Source organism: Malurus melanocephalus, unplaced genomic scaffold (assembly GCF_030028575.1).
Source record: "Malurus melanocephalus ecotype Western Australia unplaced genomic scaffold, MMel_1.1 scaffold_428, whole genome shotgun sequence".
Classification (NCBI taxonomy): domain Eukaryota; kingdom Metazoa; phylum Chordata; class Aves; order Passeriformes; family Maluridae; genus Malurus; species Malurus melanocephalus.
This window is the reverse complement of record NW_026623660.1, coordinates 571,678-593,743: the sequence shown is the minus strand read 5'-3', so window position 1 is coordinate 593,743 and position 22,066 is coordinate 571,678. Positions and strand designations below refer to the sequence as shown.

The window sequence follows — 22,066 nt, the reverse complement described above, 5'->3', positions numbered from 1 at the left end:
TAACAGGCATAATATTGGCAGCACATGCAACATACAGGGAAACTATAATGAGGATATGTTTGAACTCGCTTACTAGTCTGTGAGAAATAGAAACAACCACATTCCACTACTTCATAGTATTTCTACTGTTCCTTTCTGTATTTCTTGTATTCATGTAGGGAAGCTTGATGATTTCTTCATCTATCTACCTCCTAGCTTACTTTGTCCACTTCTGGGGTACATGTTTCAAGTACAAAGCAAACACAAAGAATGAGGCACTCAGGATGAAAAAGTAACACGAATTGTTTGTTTCATTCTTCTCAGTTGYCACCCTTCACCATTTTTTATATGCTCTCCTTTGGCCAACCACCTACCACCCCAACTCCCAACTGAAGGTAACAGAACCAGCCCTGCAGGAGTTATTTTTCAGTTACTCCAGTTCCAAAAGATACAACTGCTCAAGTCAGAAGGACCCAAAACCATGCTTTAAATCATGTTCAGGTAGTTTTCCCATCCTAAAGACACCATAACCACAGCCTTAGTTAGAATCCTTCTTGGATAGTGAACAAAAGCTAAAAAACAATCCGTTTCTACAAAAGAAAAGCTCCCATTTATCACCAAATGAAATTTTGAGCCTCTAAAGCCAAGTAGAAAACCTTGAGTGTGCATATCCACAGAGAACATCTCCCAGGATGTGGAGATGTACAGCTCTGCTCTTTCAGGTATCCTTTCCTTCTGGAAAGCACCAACGATAAGTTTCAACCACGGGTAGAATTCAGAACTCTGGAACATTCTACTGTTAAAGGGGCCCCAGCAGTTTCTCAGTCTGTAAAAGGCCCATCCTGTCCTCACCACAGAAAAGGTACATGAGATGCCCTCCAGAAAGAAAGCAAAGAAGAAATGTATAGTCTCATCCCCTATCACCAGCTACTGGCAGATCCAACTGAGTTTTGAGAAAGTAATAAAGTTTTATTTTTAGATACAAGACAAAACATTTCTGTTCTACAACAGCTGCAGAACTGCACTGTTGCTACCGGGAAAACTGGGCATGGTTGCAGAATTTAAAAAAAAAAAACATGAAGACAACTCATCCTATCTGCTATCTTCAAACAGGGCTACTTGTCACCAAATCATATTTAACCAGGAAAATAGCAGTCTGTATGATCAAGCCACCAAATTTTCGTAAGTACTGACAATCACTCAGAAGGTAAAAGAAAAGAGGGGGACAGAGGGAAGTGAAAGTTTCTAGTTTTCAATTTCACCTAAGCCTGTAGAGAAAACTGCGCAGACCTACCTGCTCTGTACTATTTTTAGTCTCTATTTTCAGCACTCATCAATCTGCTCCTTTCTCTAAGCAGGCACCTTAAAAACTTTTRAGATTATTGTACTTATAGATACAGCAGAAGAGAGTAACTACATGAATTTTCAAGAAGAGAAAGCAAATCTTTGAATCCCAAGTTGACAGCACTCCTAAGTAAGCAGAAACTCACAGATGTTTGGTTTCTAGTACAGCAATGCAGGACAATTTGGGATTTTCMAAAATTATTTTAAAGTACCCAAGTTTTAACAAGATGATTCTACCCTGTGTCACCAATGACCTCTAAACAACTTTATACATTATTACAATGCAAAAGATAAATTTTAGGGCATAATCCCAGTTATACTTTACTGCAGACTTTTCTGAGCACCTCTAACAGTGGAACACTGACTTCTGYTTTAACAAACTCACTGACTTTCTACCCCTTACTATATTATTGTACATAATACATTTCTCATTACTGAAACACTCAGAAACAACAAACTTAATTCAATTTATTTCCAGTCAGTTTCAGTAGCATTGCATCCTTAAGGCAGTATTGTATAAACTTGTGTTCTCACCCCCTTACAAAATCACCTCACAATATTTCTATGTCTTTTCTAGGAAGGTATAAGTAAGGTTATTTTGGGACCTTCATTACCCAAATCTGTCCAACTGGAGCATGAAGTTCCAAACATAGGCTTCTGAAGAAATGACTAAGGACAACAGTCTTCTTCCTCAAGGATGTCAAAAGTGGAAAGCCATCACTAATACACAGATACCCTCAATAGACCAGTTCCTTGGAGAAATAATATACTAAAACCCAGTAAGGTCACAACAATTATGGTCCACTGGTACTTCAAACATCTCCAGTCTGGTCAGTCAGGGTTTGTTGCACAATTGCCTTGATGCAATACAAAGCATTATTTTAAAAGTAGTATACTTTAAAGATCATTGATTGAGTTTATTTTCTACTTGCTCTTTTAAAGAAAACATTTGAAACCCAGAAAGGTTCCTAATTTTCAAGCCCCAGGTCAATAACTCTTGCTGACATTTTATATTCTTCTTTCCATACATGTGACACTGTAACTGTAYTTTGGAGAGATAGAAACAGTAATTGTGGATAAGAAAATAACTGTAAAACGTCTGCTGTCATGGTCAAACCTTCCATCAGAATTTTCTAAGTGTTTATAATTACTGGTGTAAAAAGCCGTGTGTGCAGTGTAGRATTTCAAACTATTTCAAGCACTGTCTTAGAAACTCTTACTAGCACACACTAACTTTAAAAAACAAACTTGTGAATGCAAATTCAATGYGTGCAGTAGGTGCACATCACACAAGCACTGCAGCTTCACAGYAACAAACAGCCTCTAAAAATCTGGCCTATGATGCTGTCATTTAAAATACAATTTCAAAAGCACAGCCACCTATTCTTTCACTATGAATGTACCTGCACTTGGCTGAAGATCACAGTAGTTGCACRTGGGCAGACTTGCAGAGGTGCTTGGCCCTTGCGCCTGAGAGATGTTTGTAACAGCCCAGCATCCAACAGTTCTTAAGTTTTGAAAGAAATGGTTCATGCAAAGCATTTTCAAAACTGGCTACTTTTGCCAAGTATAAAAAACAAGCTAAAGCAATTTAAAAGAATAATAATCTGTTCCASTAAGAAAATGTTCAATATTAACCCTGTCTTACCATGTAAGAGCTCCGTTTTCAATTTCTATGTACCCCGTCACACATATTTGCTTATTTTAAGAGTCATGCTTACTCTTTTTAAGTTATAAATATTTTTGTAAGTGTAGGACCAACAAGWAAAGTGCTTAATAAAAACCCAAGTGCTTAGAACCTGTATTGTTCTACCTTGATCTATCGAGAACTCCAAAGGAACAATTTATGGTCCAATTTTGCTTAAGAACCGGCAATGCTGCTTCTAAGAGTAACACATTTCAGTATGCTGTGGCAGTCTGAAAACACCAGCTACCTGAAAAAAGGTCCCACTGGACTCCACAGTATTATTTTCCTCCATAATCAGGTTTACAATGCAGTATTAACAAAAATGCAGCTATAAATGGCAGTAGCCTAAACTGGACCAATCTTTTGATACACTATGGCAGTAAATAAGGCTTTTCCTGCCTATAAATTTACAGCCTTCAAATCAAGCACCAGGATTTCAAGATCTGAGTTTTACTGCTATTTTTTAAATTAGCAACATGTCATTCAAATTACTCATATATGGAATAATCTTCCACACACAAAAAAAAAGAAAGAGGAATATTTATACCAGTTAGTACTTGGATACACAGAATGTTTGACAGACTTCATCAAACTACATGGCATCACATACCACAGACAGCATATTACACAAAAACACAGCATTTAGTAACACAGTACATAATTCCTCATCTACTTTATGTGACAGGTGCATTGCTCTGAGGTCGGTCAGGAGTTCCAAGAGATGTATTTTACTAAGATCACTTGTATTTTACTAAAATCACTTACTAAAACCATCACTGATTTMATTCCGTGTTAGTAGCAAAATTTAATTAGCTGCTCTTTGCATAYTGCCCTGAAAACACTGAACAGTAAGAATACAGCTATTGTATGCATTATGAGGAGGACAGGAAGCAATGCGTAGGTTCACACATGTATTTGCAGTTAAAAATCAAAGTGGATACAAGCAAGAAGCCTGACTCAAAATAACAGTGAATATATAACCTTAAAACTCGACATCTAGGATATGTAAGGAGGGACAGAACAGTTCTGAGCACAGAAATGCTTCTCATCTCCTGCTTTTCACTCACCCACTGAGTTCAGGACTAGATTCCTTGCCCAGAGATGCTCAGCACTAAGCATGAGACTAGCTACTACAAAAGCTGTAGCCCTAGACACAACAGGGTGAGGTAAGGACATAGGAAGTATCAGAATGCCAGTGACGAAAAAGACGATCATAAGCTTCAAATCTGTGAGTTTTTAAGTCAGACTTTGAAGGTATTTAAAGCAAAAGTAGGTAGTTTTGCTGCACTGTATCCTCTGCTTCTCTGTTCATGAGAGCTCTCTGGTACTGGGGGCATGCAGGGACAGGAGGGAACCGAGCAGCACATAAAGGTTACAAACTACTGACAAAACCACCTGAAAAGTCAAAATGTCTTTTGTACTAATGAAATAGTAACATTTCATTGGATAATATTCCATTGTCGCATTTTGGCAGTTTGCAGCTTCATCTACGCTCACATTGGAACAAAGATACCAGGCAGAATTATTTTCAATTACTGCTGAAAAGACATTTTGGTCACCCAAAATCAGACACTAAGTAGTGGAATGCTACTATGCTACGACTACTCAACACCAGACTATTCTCATTGTTACATGTAATGCCTTTTCCACAATTCACAATTAAATGGCACAGAATCTTACTTGGATTCCTTCCTCCCTTCAAGAAATATACTTCCAAAATAAAACCCCTCAAWCCTCTGACTTACCTGTCGGTAACTGAAAATTCTGAATGTTAGTTGGATTCTGAGGTGGCTGAGGCAAACGAGGTGCTAAAACTGTAGGAGTCAAAGTTGCTCTGATTCCACTYGTAGTTGGTGTTGGAGTCCTTGGCAGACTTTGTGCCACTGTATTGGCAGTGCCTTTAGCCATTCCTGTGGGGGTGCCAGGAGCCGCAGGAGGTATCCCACCGGGATTGGGAGCAACATTGGAGAGCCCAGCTTGCATAGTTTGCCCAATAATCATGTTACCCCCTGTAGTACTGGGCTGGCCACCAGTAGCCAGTGTCTGCTGTTGGGATACTGCCTGGACTATAGTTTTAGGAGACTCAGATTTGATGACCTGTGTGGCAGGAGCTGCTGCCACAGTGGAACCAGACTGGCTGTTCACAAGTGACGTCTGGAGGGAAACTCCAGATCCCACAGTGGCTGTGGCAACAGCAGGAAAACTCCCCACACTGATGGTTGAATTGATCACAGTATTGCTCCCGTTCTGAGTGGCTGCACCAGCTGCAGCTACCGTGGGTCCTGCTGTGTGGATCGGGGGTCTCACCAGCGTTACCGTGGGTGCCCCGGTGCCGACGCTCGGTGGTGGCTGCGAGGAGATCACTGTGGGCGAGGAGGAGGATGCAGAGGACACAGCAGTATTAAGGAAAGAAGTCTGGATGACAGTGTTAGAAGCTGAGGGCAAAACAGCATTAACAGCGTTTCCTTTCCCCACAGATCCAGGTCCATTGTTAACAAGAGGGGCAACAGCAGGTGCAGGAGCGGGGTTGGCAGTCACAGGAGTCCCAGAGAAAGCAGCACTTCCTGTGTGGTGAGAGTTCATCACCACGTTACTCCCATTCAAAGTCTGCACTGTCGTGGTCCCAATCTTGCCATTCCTGGTGGACAAGGCAGTTGCCATGGTGCTGATAACCACCGATTTGCCCTGACTGAGGGTCCCTGGAGCAGCAGTGACTTCAGATCCTCCTGCTGCTGCAGTGGTGGTGCTGGTGCTTGTTGTGGTGGCTCCATCCAGAGCTGAAGTCTGGGACCTGGTGTTATGATTAATAACACCCCCCTGYACTCCTCCTGCCCCTGCAAAACAACAAGGGTAAACAGAGCGAATGAGCAAGAAGAGAAGTCCAGAGACAGAAGACAGAATATTCTCCCCCATCGYCAGGTCTTCTTCATCTCCCAAGCTGCCTGCCTGGAGCCAGGAAAACAGGACAGGGTATAAACTGAACATGGCTTCAAAGACGTTATCTTAAAGCCTCCAATATCCCACCAGAGACTGGCAGATTCAGTATTAATTGTAACAGCCCTGCTTTTGACMCTACAGTAAGATGAAACAGGGAAAACAGATTTAATATGAACCAAGGGAATGGAGGAAGAAGATCTTCCAAGACCTCTTCCCCATTCTAGAGCCTGACATCCCATTTAGCAACAAGACTGCAACTGCAAAGGAGGRAAAATTGCCATGGAAGACACATTATTAAGACATATTCCCTAGACCAAGCACACATTACTCTTTAATTCTGTCATCTCCTACAGAGTAAGGCAGTCAGATCAGGAGGCTCAACAACAGCAAAATATGAAAAGTGAAAGGAAAGAAAAACATCAGCCTGGCAAGATAAGAAGTACAGCCTGGAGTAGGTTTCTAGAAAACCCCTCTTCTTTATTACAGAATTTGTTCTGATCTGAAGTTCCCACAGCCAGACAGCTAAAAATAAATAAATAAACAGCAAAGCTGGTTTTCAGAAAGGACAARATGATGTAGTTTCTTGTCCTGAATAATCCTCATGCCCCTTGGTAAGGCCTGGTGTTAGTACAAGCACAATCACACACAGTCCAGGTCCTGGCCCTAATGAGACAGAAATGGGAAAAGAATAGTGACAGGCAAATACTGAGATGCACATTATAAGGGTCAAGGAGATCCTCCAAGAAGAGCTTCATCAATCATAACAGAGGGTCTGTAGTATCTTCTTACACTTCAGCAACACGAAATCAAAAATAAAAAAGGGGGGAGGGGAGAATTGCAGAGAGGTTCTGGGGAGACATTCCTTTCAATCCCCCTACAAAACAGCTTCCCTCCATTCCCACGTAGTGATCCCTCAGTCCCAGCCTTCACACTGCCCCCCGTATAACCCTCACAACACGAAGGGGGGAAGCTCCGGGGGTGGGCGGGTGGGAGAAGGCGCTGTGCAAGGTGGGGTGTTGTGGCCTGAATTCCCCCCCTTCCCGGGACCCGGCGTTGTGACAACCCCCCCTTGAGGGCAGAGAAGGAATGGGAGGTGTTGGATGCCCCCTTCAAGCCCCTGGAACAAGGGAGGGGGTGCGGGGGGAATATCAAGGCAAGCAGATATGGGGGGGAAGCATTTTGAGGGACTTCCTCCCCTTGAAATCCCCCCTCGCTTCCTCCTCTACAGGAAATAGGTGTCATGATTAATAACACCCCCTTCCACTTCAGCAACAGCGGAGGGGGAGGGGAAGGAGCATTTACACAGACAGCTAAGGCGGCATTATCAAGAGGGAATCCCCCCCATAACCTCCAGCCCTGGAAAGGAAAGGGGAGCAGTCACAGGCGGCATGGGAGGCACAGCCATGACCAAGGGGGTGGGCTCTGCCTCCTTCAGTCCCCGAGATTAACAGAACCCTTTTACACTCCGGCAACAAGGGCAGGAAAAGCAGAGGGGACCGGCAGAGTCACGGACGGGCACTGCCGGCTCTTTCTGCGGGGCGGCTGCCCCCACACATGATCCAACACCCTCGAGTAAGCACAGGCGAGGAGGGAAAATAAAGGGGAGGGAGCAGAGGCGCGGATACACACCGAGGGGGCATGATGAGGGGAGGCTCTCCCCCGTATGATCGATACCACCCTTTGCACTCCCGCTCCTGCCACAACGAGAAGGAGGAGAGAGGGAAAAGGGGGGAAAGCAGTGAGGGAAGGAGGCAGCGGGAGCTGGGGAGTGGGGGGAGGGGAGGGCCCCTCTCCCTCAGAGCCCCCCACCCCTGCCCACGTTACCTGCTTTTGTGATCTCTGGGGCACTCAGTCCCATCTTGCTGCCGCTGCTGCTCTCTGTTTGGGCATTAGCATTGCCTCCTACTACTACTCCTCCAGGGCTGGGGCTAGGGCTGCTGCTGCTACTGCTGCTGCTCACAACATGGTTCCCCAGCAGCCCCCCAGCGGCCCTCAGGGGCTCCTGCGCCTTGTGGTGCTGGTGGTGGTGGCCGGAGGCCGCCAGCTGGGACTCCAGGGAGCCCACCAGGTCGCTCACCACCTTCTCATCCACCTCCGTGTTCAGGAAAACCTCATCCAGCAGATCCGAGCCCGCCGCCATCTTTTTTTCGGAGGGTTCCTGTGAGCGGCTCCCTCCTCCCCCCCCTCCCCTCTCACTCCTCCCTCCTCCCCCCGCCCCGCTCACACTCGGCCCCCCCCACCCAACTGCGCAGGCGCGAGCGCCCGGCCCGCACATCACCGGCCGGCCAGGGATTCCGCCCGCCGCTGATTGGCCGGCGCCCGCGCTATAAAAGGCCGTGCAAATGGCTGCGAATGCTTAGTTGGGAGTCGGGCGGCGGCGGTGGCTCCGTGGCGGCCGCGGGCGGGCGGGGGTTGCGGCCCTTAGGTGCGGCCGCGCCGCGGGTGCGGGGGGTTCGGGGGCCGCGCGGGGTGGCGCAGGAGGCCGCGGCCGCCGGCGGCTCTTTGTCTGCCTCGGCCCAAAATGGCTGCATGTTTTCCCTGCTGCTCCCTGCGTCCGGGTCTCCCCCGCCGGCGCGAGTCTGAAGGGCGCCCCGCACCTGTGCCAGCTGCGTGTAACTGATCCACCGGCGGGGCGGGCGGGGCACACGCCCAGCCCCGGGCGGGGGCAGCGGGCAAGGAGGAGCCCCCCGCGCCTGCCTCCCTCCCTCCGCCGCTGGCGGGGCGAGCCGGGGGCTGCAGCCCCTCGGTGCGGCCGGGCCGCGGGGGCGGGCGCCGGGCGCGGTCTGACTCAGCACGGCCGGGGCCAGCCCCGGGAAAGCGCGCCCGGCTGCGAGCCCAGCGCCGCGAAGGGAAAAGGAAGAGGAGAGAGAGGGGAGGCGGGGGGGAAAAGAGAGGGAGACGGCAATTTTGAACGGTCCAGTCGCAGCTGCGAGCCGGCACGGCGGGGCGATCCCCGCCCGTGTGTCAGCCCGCGTTACACCCCCGCCGYCGCTTAACCCTTGGGGGAGAGCCGCGCTCCGCAGTCAGGCGCTCGGTGAGGAGCGGAGCCCCCGGGGCTCCGGCCCGGCCCACGGGGCTCGGCCGGGCGCTGGCTGCAGGTGGACATGATCGCTTACAGGAGGCGGCTGCACTTTGACCTTGTTGTGCAACCATTATAAAGGAAGTAAATAACGTAAAAACACAACCCGCCTTTCAATAAATGCGCTGTTATACCAGGCGCTGCTTCCCCAGAAAGCTGAATTACTGGAACAGTATTACCAGATGCAATTGGAACAATATTATCGGATGCTATGATTTATCTTTCACAGAATAGAATCACAGAGTCATCAAGGTTGGAAGAGACTTTTAAGATCAAGTCCAACGGCACTACCATTGTAACCCCTAAACCACCAAATCACATTAGCCATTGCAAGATTCAGATGCCTCTTAAACACCTCYGGGGTGTTGACTCCCCTACCTCTCTTGTAACCTATTCCACTACCTATTCCAATGCCTGATTTACCTTAACTTTCAAGTTTTAAGGGCTASCAAGCTTAAAATAGCATCTCTTAGTATTTTAAAATAAGCTTTGCTGTTATGTTTTGGGAATGGGTGGCATTAGGGGTTGGAACTCTGTTGTAGTGGGATCAGCACCTGCTGATTGATGATTCTGGGGAATTAACTGKCCTGAAAGCTGCTGCCTGGAGACTGGTGGAGACCTGGAAGAAGARCCATGAGTTTTGTGTGAGAAGGGGATCGCTAAAAACATCCAARTTTTCTCTACTTAGGGTTGCCCAGATGTTGGTGTCGTTTCCCCCATCACATATTTCTGGTGATCACTTACTCTGTAGTACTCTTACATGAATTAAATTGACCTGCTTGACAGTTGACCCCATGAGCAATGGGAACAGTGCTGAAGTACTGTCCATGTCTTACCCTGCCCCCAAAYACGCAAACACGCCTACAAGGGAGAATCTGTTTGCCAAAAATTCACAGGGAAAACATAAAAACTGATACGTATTTGGTCCTAACATACAGGCCCAAATAATAGTATAATCTTTAAATAAAAAAKCCTAGAAATTCAGTTCATTGTAAGGGATGTTACTTTTCTAGTTTCTATGTYCTACTCTCACCTGCAGCAGACTTTGGCTGATAACTAAAATTTACAATGTTAAGCTTTTCCCGAGGCTCTGCTCACTTCACCCCATGGCATCACTCCGAGGAACTGCCTACATCCTCTGAGAAGTTTTATATTAATATTTTATTCTTGCAGTCAAATTATCAGTCATCAGCTTTTCTCAGTCATCATTTGAAACTCAAGGGTGAGCAAGAAGAAACTGCCCTTGTCATCTGTATGAATTTTAACTCCCATTTTATCAATTTTTGACAAATTAGAGTACTGCAAAGTAGCTGTGATTTTACAGACATCACTGTAGGTCACGTTGCCCCTTTCTTACAAGACAGGAATGCTGTTTTGAGCAGGGCAGTCCCAACCTCTTTGCTGCTGCCACAGTCGAGCACGTTGCTAGTTTTAGCTATGGTGAAATTCTATAAGYAACATACCAAAGAACTCTCTGGAATAGAAGCCTGGTCACATTCCCTACCCAAAGAAGAGTTAATCATCAGCTGCTCAAATGATTTATTAAGGGTGAAAAARCTTGACTTAAGCTAAACCAGCCTAAAGGTGCAGAGTGGCTGAAAGACTTTCTTTGATGGCATCTAGCCAGGGTACAGCCTCGTGCTGGGCCACWGTGCCTGAGGAACAAGGCAGGAAGAGATGGAGGATGTTATCAAGTGGCAGCAGCAGTCAGCATCAAGGGGCAGAGCAGCCTGCATTCTTCCTCTGCTCACATTGTAGGACAGCTTGAATGTAGTTTACAGATGCCTACAAAACTAGAAATAAAAACCTCGAAATCTTCACGTCCTCATTCTAACACTCTCTTTAGTGTACCATATGGCACATCTACCATATTAGGTAAACAACTTTACAAAATTACAAGAGCAACTGAGATTCATTACAACTTGTGCATTATAAGTGTGTAGGATTCATTACTGAATAATTTATCTTTTCATACTCTCTGTCTCTTGTTTGACATTGGAAGTGAATTTCTAGACTGAATTCTTCAGGACAGGGATTCCAGCTCCTCTGTTCTGTACTGCTTCGTTTTAAATGATACAARAAGAGGAACTTGCTGAAGAATTCTAGTAATGGATTTTGGGTAATTATTGGTGTTGATGTAGAAATAGTCAGTCTCAATATACAATAAATGCTGTGGACTTCACCCATCAGCACCATTTAGTTATATCAAAAGATCTTGAACATTACAGGCCCATATGGGTTCTCTGCTCAAAGAGAAGCTAGCAGGAGCTATCCAGGAAAAATGGAGAGGTGTCAGTTCCTTTAACCTGTTCCCTTTAGTGTCTTATTACTTAAAACACTTATTTTTCACCATAGATCTACAATGTAGATCATGACACAGAGAGTGTTTCAGGTTATGGTAATGCCATTCTCTTTCTGTTTGAATGTTGTTAGCCTGGAACTCATTGCAGGAATATCTGACAGAGGTGTTGGGGTGACAAAGGACACATCAGAGAAGCCTACAGATGATTTTGGTCTTAATTGACCCATCAGAAGGCTAAAGGGCCATCAATAAATAGATGAAAAACTTACTGTTTTGACTGGTGATTTTTTGCTCTTCTTTCCTGCCCTTCTCTCTGCTCCTCACCCAAGATCATATGAAATGCTGAAAGTTGGGATTTAAMCAGTACTACCTTGATTCCACAAGTTTAGTCAAACAAGATGACAAAATTCACACTTGTGTCCGTCTCCACTGGAAAGTGTTCAACAAAACCCCAAATTTTGGTTTCATTCATAAAGCTGCACTATCCCAGTACCCAGTATCCCTTCCTACCTTTCTATCTTGTACCCCATTTCCTTTTTTTTTGTTCTTTGAGGAGCACAGGAGTTCAGTGGATAATTTGGTAAGTACAAAACGTCAGGAGCAGACACAGCAATGGAGTCCTGGTTGAAGGCAATGCAATTCTGTGCAGAAGTTCCCCATTGGTAATCTTGAAAGTCTGTGCTGATTCTTCTGCACATGGGTGTCCACTAGCAAGTGTTCAGCAAAAGCAAGACTTCATCATTTGCATCTGGAATACAAATATTTGACAATCTATAGGAAAAATATTCCTGGTTTAAGTGTTTTAAAATCTTYGATTTTAGAGGCAAATGCAGTTTTACAACAGACATACACAAGTGAGTAAATAAAGCAACTTTAGTGCCCCTTGTAGTCTACACTCTTGACTGTCTTCTCCGTGGAATCTAAAAATACTGTTAAAGCCTTGGTGTTCAAATCATCCCATGTACTTCAGTTGTCCTTAGGTGAATCCCTGAAGAAGTCTAATGCCCCTAATAGGGATTAATATTCATAATTAAGTATGGTATGCTGCAGGAAAATCTCTTAACCCTTGCACTGTAAAATAAGCAGAGATGAACAGTAGATTKGCAGAGCAACTGTAAAGTCCTTTTTTATTTTACAATAATCATACCTACCCACACTCCTGTTTCCACTGAAGGACAGTGTCTGTCCTCATGGATACTGGATTGTTTCTGCCAGCCACAGAAGCACCAGTCCTGTGACTACAATTGAGTGTTCTGGACAGAAATCTTGCATGATGCTGCCAGGGAAGAGAAATGGCAAAAGCACMCAGTTAAATATGTGTTTGTATCTACTCCAGATGTAGAACAAAAACAAACTCTTCTTTCCATAAAATGTATTTGATTGAATAAATATATTATCTAACATCTTAAGGGATATCCTCTTTTTAAAACCAAGGTACTTAACAACTGGGAACCCTAATTGGGAAAAATGTAGAAAATATCTGTTAGAGGGATACTAATGAGCTTGAATTTCAAAATGAAAAGTCAGCTGAGCACACAATTGCCTTGGTAATCTCCTTAGTGTTTGAGACAGAAGACTGTGCCACKAAAACATGCTACATGCAATTCACACAGGAGTTATTTATGTGTAGCTGTCCTGAGGCATTCCAAAGTCCACGGAACTCGACATCCGGTGCCCAAAAGAAAACGCCCAGAAATATACTGTGGGGATAAAGGGTTATTGTTTCAAATCCTTCAAGGCTTTAAAGTATAAAAGAGCTGTGGAAAACTGTTTTCCCTTCCCAACTGCTCTTCATCTAGCTTGTCATGCTTGTTACTGCCTAGACAGGAAGTATCAATASCCAGACTCATCTGTAAGGGAAATCCTAGAGAACTTTACTTACAGGAGAAGATGCACGTTTCTAACCACACACCCCAGCAGCTAACAGAGATTTCTAAAGCAAATCTTCTGAGGAGATTACCAGCAAATGTTCAGAATTCTGTCTGTGGAAGAGACAAGCAGCAGGCATGTCAACAATGATTTGTGTTTCACCTGTTCTGAAAAATTTCTTGTGCAAGCCTACACGATTCATGGGAAAAAGAAAAATATTATTTGAAGATTAGAGRTCCTTCTGGTCACTACAACCAGCTTCAGTAATTTCACATATTTTGAATTTAGCAAATTATTAGAACTGACTGGGCAAAATGAAAATGCTTTCCTCTCTAAGCAAATTAAAGGACTTTTGGAAAATTGAATCACTATTTCCAGGACAGAATATGTCAAGAAAATGTGCCTACTGATGGGTCTCATTACTGGAAATCCAATTTGCACATTTTACAGTCAAGATTTGTTAGAATATATTTGAAATATTTTTAGTGAGAGGTGACTTTGAYGGGTTTGGCTACATTTTTTTCTGTGAGTCTTTATGAGCAAAGTATGATCCTGCCAGTGATGTTTTATCAACAATAYGCCCTCAGAYAACCTAAATRGTACATGATACCATGGATATTCCARTAATGGATTCCTGCCCTCTCCTGATACTGAGTTGGACACATTTAACAATTGACCAGTTATGGCAATTGGTGTTATCCTCCTTCTTTATAGGCTTCCCTCCACTCACTGGCCTTCAAAAATACTTAAATAAAAGTAAGTGAAAGATGGCTAAATCRTTTTCCCTACTCCATCCCTAGTTCACAGTCTGTCAAATGCTCTTACCAAGCCTTAGGAGACAATAGAATTCCTGACTGACCCTAGTGAGATTATAAAGAAAACAGACATGAAAGACACTGGACTGGAAAGCCAGTGTAGACAGAAGATGTATGGAAACATCATCACTTAAAGAAAAAAATGAAAGCAGTCTAGTACAGGAGGTTTGTTTTGGTTGTAATGAAATGAGATTTTATCTAAACTTTTTGTGGATTTGGAATGCAAAAAGTATGTAAGGAAGATTTTGCCSAGTTTTTGTTTYGTTTTGTTTTTTAATGACTCCTCTGTAATAACTGATTAAAATAAATCATGCCATAACTTCCTTATTGAGCTGCCTCAGACTTAATGAAAACACAGCTAGACAGGCTATTAGACAAGTTTATTTTTTTTCTGGATTCTCCAGCAACCTAAATAGTTGAAGATATGATTCAAGACTATATGTTACTTTCCTACACTACCTAAAATATAATCTYCTCACTATCAGAGGCAGAGTTCAAGGAACTGCCCCTATTCCTTTAATAAGCTTTTGCCCATTTTGGAAAATGCAAACAAGTTAAATATGGGACCTGTTCCCATAGTTGCCTGAAGAAACTAGTGCTTGTTTTGAAGCAAGTCAGACAAAGATTTTATCTTTTAAAAGACAAGATGGGCAAAACTTCCAACCCAAAGGAAATTACACACCCAGATGGAGGGCCAAGAGGGTTTTGTTTGTGTGGGGTAACTTGCAGTACTCCTCCATTACCACAGAAATATAACAAAATTGCTCTCAGTGTTACTTAGTTTTTCTAGCTAGGACAGTGAACCCCTCTATGTGTGTACAAGAACCATTTATAAATGATCAGAGTAAATGGCAGGCAACAAATACAGTTTCTTGATTAGAAAATGTGACTAGCTTTGGAAGCAACAGACAATTTGTAAGTTTTTATGTTAGCAATTCAAACTGGTTTTATGAAACCATAAAACTTGCTTCTCTTAACTATTTTTCAGCAGAGCAAAAGAGGGAGCTAGTTTTGCTGCTCTGTGAAGTTTGGTGGGCCARTAAGTTTACTTATTCATTTCTATTCCTTGATATGAAGCCATGCAAGCAGAATTGTACAACTTGGCAGGCTGAAACCATCCCTGCTACATGCTCATCCAGCAAGAACCCATCAAATGTAAAATTGCTGGGACTTCCAAAACTATTAAATTGGATACTGGTTCCTGTGCTGGTGTGATTGTACAACATGCTGGCTCTTACCCCTGGACTGTTACCAGCATTTCCACTGACTCAAAAAAAACAAACCCAAAAAGTCTGTGCAGTGCCAAGTTGCCCCTTCCTAAAGCTTTCCTGCAATGAGAAGAGATTATTGGAAAACAGAATCCTTAAACCTTGTCTTGCAGTAGGACTGCTTTTATATGTTCTGAAATCAAACTTGGTAATTCAGAAGGATCATCTCCCCACAGGAGTCACACCATYCTCTTTCATATCTGAGTTGAGCAGTGAGGAATCTGCATCCCACAGGGCCTGAATCACTGACTACTGCCCCGTAAAGACCAGAGTGAGTTATTATCCTGCTGCAGACAGTAGAAAAGTTGTGCAGTTCAGGCTTTCAGTTCATTCTTCCACAAATRGAAATATCAGATTTCTTTCAGTGTAGAATAAATATTATTTCTTTTTTTCTAACTCACAGCCTCACTCTCAACTCTATTTGGGTTTCTTTTTGCTTCATCAATAATAATTAARGTTTTTCAGACCAGTTCTGCGCCAAGTTAAACTTGTACAAACTTTTTTTTGTCTCCAAAATATCAAATACTAGCAACTGTGTGTCCCAAATAGCCTTTGGAAGTTTGGCACAGGTGATGTATGGGCAGAGTAARTATTTAGGATGCTGCTGAGCAAAATGCAGAGTCCAAGATGAAGACGTGAGGTGTTCTGGGAAAAAAATCAAGCATATTGGTAAGAATTAAGTGAGAAAATTGAAAAGTCAAATCTCAGATGTTTTTGTTACTTTACAGAAGAAAAAAAAAGTGGTTTAAAAGTGCACTAAATATCAAACACCCTGTCATACATTAAATAATAGAGAAATGAGGTATGAAGTACAAATAACACAAAGGCTTTGGAACAGTAAATGTCAGATTYGTCATGTGTATGTGAAAAGTGTGTACACAAATACTACAATGAATGGTAAGGAGAAGCATGATTTAGAAAGAGATTAAATCCCAGTTTATTGTCATACAAAAATAAATTACTTTCTGMAACTGTACTAAAATCCTATTCCTATGATTTACCTTACCATTCTTGGTATCTTCAACCTAAACGTGAWTTAAAACCTATAAACTTTAAACTTCAAAGCCTCTTTAGTCTTRTTTTAAAAAGGAAAATAACAAAGATAAATGAAGAACACCCTAGAAGATAAAACAATGACTAATAATTCACATCCTCAAAGACATTACTGAAACATGCCTTTTAAAACAAGTCCAGGAACAATTCAAGCCATGAAAACTGCAGCAGATGTTGAGCAGGGAAAGAACAGCACACTGCCAAGGCTGGTAAAATGATCCCTTACCTCACTGAACAGAAAGAAGCCAAATCTACAACTCATTTGTAAAACAGGTAAGGAGAGGGAGATTCTGTGGCTGAAGGACAGCCCACTGTGAAGAATTAATGCAAAGGAGGTCCCTGAACTAAAACATCTAATAAAGAACTCTTTCCTCTACATTCTCATCTAATAAAGAACTCTTTCCTCTAYGTTCTCAGTCCAACGATGTGCATTGCTGCCCAATGGTTTGATTTGCACAGCAAGAGCTGTGCAGCACCATCTTGGTTCAACCCCACTGAAGTCTCAGTGACAAGGAAATAGGCTCAGTTCTGATAGCTGGAGAGTGTTCAATAATTTGAAGAGAGAGAAAAGTTCAGAGAGAGAAGGAGGAGCCCTTGAAGAAATATCCCTGTCGAGCTTTCTGGAATTTTAGCCAAACAGAGGTAGATTTCTCACCAGGGAATGGTCACATTTGCTGGTCTGCAACATCCAGGGCTCTGCAGTATGTTTTGTACTCTTCAAAACATTTGATTTTGTTCAGAAATATTCTGAATTTTGTTCTGAAATGTTTTGTTCAGAATTTTTTGTTCAGAGTGATGTAGCAGGCTGTACTCTTATCTGCTCCTTGGTCTCTCCACTGAGACACTGTCAAGTGTACCAAGCAGGTCAGTTGTGACAGTCTGGCCATAACTTGGGCTCTCTCAAGTCCAGAAGTGGATTTAGATAATTGATTATCACTGCAGCTCTTGAACCTCTCAGAAAGTTGGGCACAAGGCTCAATACACAGATTCTTGCTCTCCCAGTTAATGCAGTAAATGTGAACCTCTACAAAATCTTCCCCTGCAGACTAATCCTCTGCAGCATTTCATCCCTGTAACACAATTTTTTGCWTCCTTTCTCCATTTATTACCTCCTTCTTTCTCATTTCAGTGTGTCTTCAATGCACCTTTTGCTCACCTTGTCTGAAAGAACTTTCTGAAATCACACTTTCATCCCATGCCTTCACAACAGTGCATCTGTGGGGAGGACACAGAGGTTTGCCATTCACATCAGTGCAACAGTTTCCAAGGAAAAGCAGCCTATGCAGGAAAAAAAAAAAAAAAACCAGTCAGAAATTGACCCTAATAGAACTTAATATCTTAGGCATTGTTCAGTGCTTCCTGCTCTCCCAGATAGACAACTATATTTCTTTACATCCTAATTATTTCTAAGCTTAGGTGTGAATCCTCTTAATCTTTTCAATGAGAGATAGATGCATAAATGCMTTTTTTAGAATCTAGGTCTAACTTAAAAGTCTTCTTCCTTTAACTTTTGTCACCAAACTGCAAATTTCAGCCTTTGTAAACCTTTTTTTTGTATCACATACACTATCCATGTAACTTCATGAAAGGGTCTGTTAAAATTATATCCAGCTTCCCCATCTGTGAATAAATCACTACCTACTTAGCCAGGATAACTKCATCTTGCCATTCAYGATCCAGAAAGCYTTGGTATAAAAGGTACTTGCACTTSYTCAACTGCTCCATTCCCCAGTACTTCAATGATGAAATGAASTGCAATAGGCAGGATTTTGGSTTGTGTTCTYAGTCTAATGTCTAGTACTGAGYGTGGGTTTTAGTCTCATTTCCATACAGTAGACATTGGAGTAGTGGTGTGTGGAAAGGCTGGAATGGCAGTTTGTGTTCATTCTAATAAAAGATGTTATGYATGTCCAAGATCCAGTTTTATAAAAACAAGTAAATGTACGTTTCCTCCTTACTCTGTTGCATCAAAAGTGACTCCTAACCTCAATAGGTTCAGGACATTAAACATAACTTTTAAGTAGATTCATAGCACAAAAACAGCAAAGACTGGGCAGGTCAGAACAGCACTGTTGGCTTATCCCATACATTTAAGTGGATATATTTATATATCTTAAAAAACTGGAGAGTTTAGAAGTCAGACTGGTAATTTGAATCTTCCACATGGAAGTGCTACACAAACAGAAAAATTCTCAAGCATGTTTTTGTAATTTTACCACTGGATTTTCACAAGTACAAAAAGAAATTATTGTTTTGCATTACAGCGAGGAAATGCCTTTCCCTTCAGAAAATGGTTGATTTATCAGGGGAAAGAGTGACTAAAGTATGAAAAATGGGATTGAATTAATGGAACAAGCAAATAAAAATRTATCATTCTAACATGAGTGTATTTATAATAAAGCTGATTAAACAATGCAGATTAAGTGCCCTTTAGTAATACAAAAGGCTACTTTTTTAATCTTTATAGGTAATTCCTTATCTCAGATACTCACACCATRTGTAGCAAACACAGTGTATCTGGAYAAAATAARTTTGTTTTCAGCCAAACTCACATGAGCATTTCCTCCTCYTATGTTTGTATTTGATACAGTCGGAGCATTCAAATAAACAGTGCCCAAAGTGTGGTTTCAATTTAATGCTCACACTCTGTGGGTCTGGATAAAAAGTTTAATCGCTGCCATCTCCTCCTCACTGGTAAAATATATTTTGTCATGACTGTGTAATGCCCTTGGATTGCTGAGAAGTGCAATGGAAAAATGCAGATTTATGCCAGTGCCACTGACTACAGAGTCGAGGTACTAATTAAGAGAACCAAACCCCCACAAGCCTAAAACTATGACATTTTATAAAATATTTCATTTAAAACCAGGAGTTAAACTTATTTTAAATGTGATATATGGGGGTGGGATGAAAGATGTCAAAATTAAAATGCCTGAGGCACAGACTCAAAACTGAGCAAAAGGAAAAGAGAGAAAGGGGAGAGAGGACAGAACAACATTACAGGTATAAGAGTCTCTGTATTTATTTCTGAAATAAAAAAGAAAACACTTATTTTTTTATGGATTTTTTTTCGGAAGACAAACCCCTTTTCCTGAGGTAAGACACACTAATGTAATGAAACACTATTTYCTACATCCATCATTGTATCTCTTGTTCTAACACTGGGGGAAATASAGAAACTAATTGTATGAAGTCCACATGATCTAAATAGAGGTTATCAAGTTTTYCTTTTTTCTGTTTCTTAATATTTTCATTTTTTTCCTTGTCCTTACTGCATTCCCCTTTCCTCTCTCTTCCCTTTTAGCTCAATTCAGTTGAATCTATATGCTTTTTTCTGTATTCTACTTAATCAGCTTTTCTTTGTGTAGAGTAAAAACCCTTACAAGGATGGATCATTTTTATCCTTCTCATCTTTTCTGAATCTTTCCCCTTTCCCAGATCTCTACAGAAMTGTGTTTTGTATGTGGTGACCTTCCCCTCCTTCCCTGCAGCTACCATAATCTTACTTAGAAACTACTCTTCTAACATCTCTTCCTCTAGGTCTTAAACATTTCTCCTTTCCATTGTATCATTTTTTTGTTTGCTGCACCCAAGTTCAAATCTCTATTCCATTTCACTTCTTCCATTTTCCATGCTTGTTTCTTTTGTTTCTTTTTTTTTGCCACCAACTGCAAATGCATCCCACTGTCCCCTGGTGCAAGAGGTGATGATGCTTCAGCAGCCAGTGCCTGGCTTCCTTCTTCCAGCAGTTGGAGCTTGTTACAGGTGCCCTGCCAGCTGCTGGTCTGTCCTCATCTTTGCCAGAACTCACCTGAGTCAGCTCAGCTCACATGTGCATGGATGTGGCCATCATCCACTACACAAGTTCTCGCTCACCATCACACACCCCACAAATTTTCATCATTGCTGTAAGTCACAGGGTTTTTTTACCTGCTATGAAATGTGCTTAGATGTATGGATAGTGACCTTCCCAAATGCCTCTGGTTGCCTTCCAGCTGCCATGGGAGTCTCCTGAGTTCTGGCAATACAGGTTTTCCTGTAAATGAATTAGCTATGCAGTTACACGATCTGACTGTACCCTACCTCCACTCTCCAAAGACCACAGTTACCTGTAGTCCAAATAGCTGTTCTGTGAATCCTGTCTGCTGTGATCACCAGGTGCCTCTCTGACAGATTCCTTCCAAAAGCCATRATGAACTGCAGTCAGCTTCTTCAYATGAAGCCAAATGTTCCCTCTTCATATGAGGGATGCTCAGGACAGCACACTTGTCATGAATTTACACAGTGAAAGATGCTCTTTCCTTCCCCCTTTCAACACTTAGTGGATGAAGAACTGTATTTTTTAGCAGAATAAATAATACTAACAGGRCACTTAAAATGTCAGGCATCATATTTCTTCTTGCTGATCACTTGTTATCTCTGACTGTTGTCAAACAAAAGATATTGAGGAAATTCATTACAATAAGAGTATCTTCCAGAAGCAGGTTGATTTATGGCCATGGTGATTATAACTAAAATTCTTTATGTTTGCATATCTCTCCTTACCAGTGTAAGGTCATGCCATCTTGGTGTAGTTTTCTTTTTCCACACTGCCTTAATTAGCCTTCCTGCAGGATCCACATCACTGTATTGGTACATGTGAYTGCCTCTTTCTAGCCTGTTATTGAAAAAAAAAAAAAAAAGTGATAGACTAAAACAATCATAATAATACCTTGTGCTGAATAAATAACAAGGTACTAGAAGTGCTTATGAACCGGTGACATTTTGATTTGCATAAAGAAAAAAAATTAATTGAACAGCAAAACCTGGAATCCCATTTACTATCTCTAAAATATATTTTAAGAGAGGAAAAAAGAAAATTTAAGTTAAATATGCTGTGGAGTTGGAGGATCTAAGCCAAAAAAAAGCAGTTCTGTTTCTCTACCTTTGGTTGCACTACTGACATCATTTTTTTCATGATAAATAATTATTTGWGGCTGTCCTGAACTGAGCAGCCAYATTTTTTCTATTTTTCTATTATTGCTTTCCCTATCTTTTCTCCATTTGAACTTTTCCACATTCCTAAAYTAGACACTCATACAGAGGAACTGGAGCAGCTTTTCCATCAGAGAAGTTTCTAACCAGCAATTTGCCCACTAAAGGGCACTGTTTACTGCAATAAAAAAGGAATCTCTGCTTTCACTCTGTAAGTTATACTTTGGACTGAGCTAAAAATCTGAAAGGGCTGACCTCAAGGGCTGATTTTCGTATTCAAAAATACTACTTGCCCAATTAATAATTTTTTAAAATTTTATCTATTTTGAGGAACTCTATGCTAGAACAGGGACAATTTAAYAAGGAAAAGACAGCACACGTGTGCCTGTAAGAGTGGAAAGGAAGCATCTGCCCTGTTCAGGCAGGGAGATCTGCTCCTCAGGCTGTATAAACAGCATGAAGAATAGCACCATAAAATACCTAAGGTCACAGGGCAGACAGCTTGGGGCATTGGGAGAACAGCTCTCCGAGYCATCGTGTGCTAGGATGCAGGGCGTCCTGACACGGGGATAAACCTGTGGGCTGCGTTCTCCCGTGTCGCTGTTGTATCGCTGATGGAAGACATGTAACCAAAGCATGGGCGCCTGCAGCTCCAGCGAACCTCCCYGCACTCAGACAATGGCTCCCGCTGTATTGTCCCCGGCTGCTGCGTTTCAATCTCATTCATTTGCGTCACACAAATTAGCGAGATCTGTGCAC

The 22,066-nt window shown here is 42.3% G+C and overlaps 1 protein-coding gene across 1 annotated transcript in view; it reads right to left on the bottom strand.

The window, feature by feature from the left end:
• Positions 1-8,119, bottom strand: part of TAF4 (TATA-box binding protein associated factor 4) — a 34,592-nt gene extending 26,473 nt beyond the window's left edge. The window contains exons 1-2 of the mRNA XM_057379970.1: positions 7,772-8,119; positions 4,756-5,844 (exon numbers count right to left, since the gene is read on the bottom strand). Coding sequence (XP_057235953.1) covers positions 4,756-5,844; positions 7,772-8,087 — 1,405 coding nt within the window. The 5' untranslated portion in view covers positions 8,088-8,119. The remainder of the gene's footprint in view (positions 1-4,755; positions 5,845-7,771) is intronic.
• Positions 8,120-22,066: the final 13,947 nt, after the last annotated feature.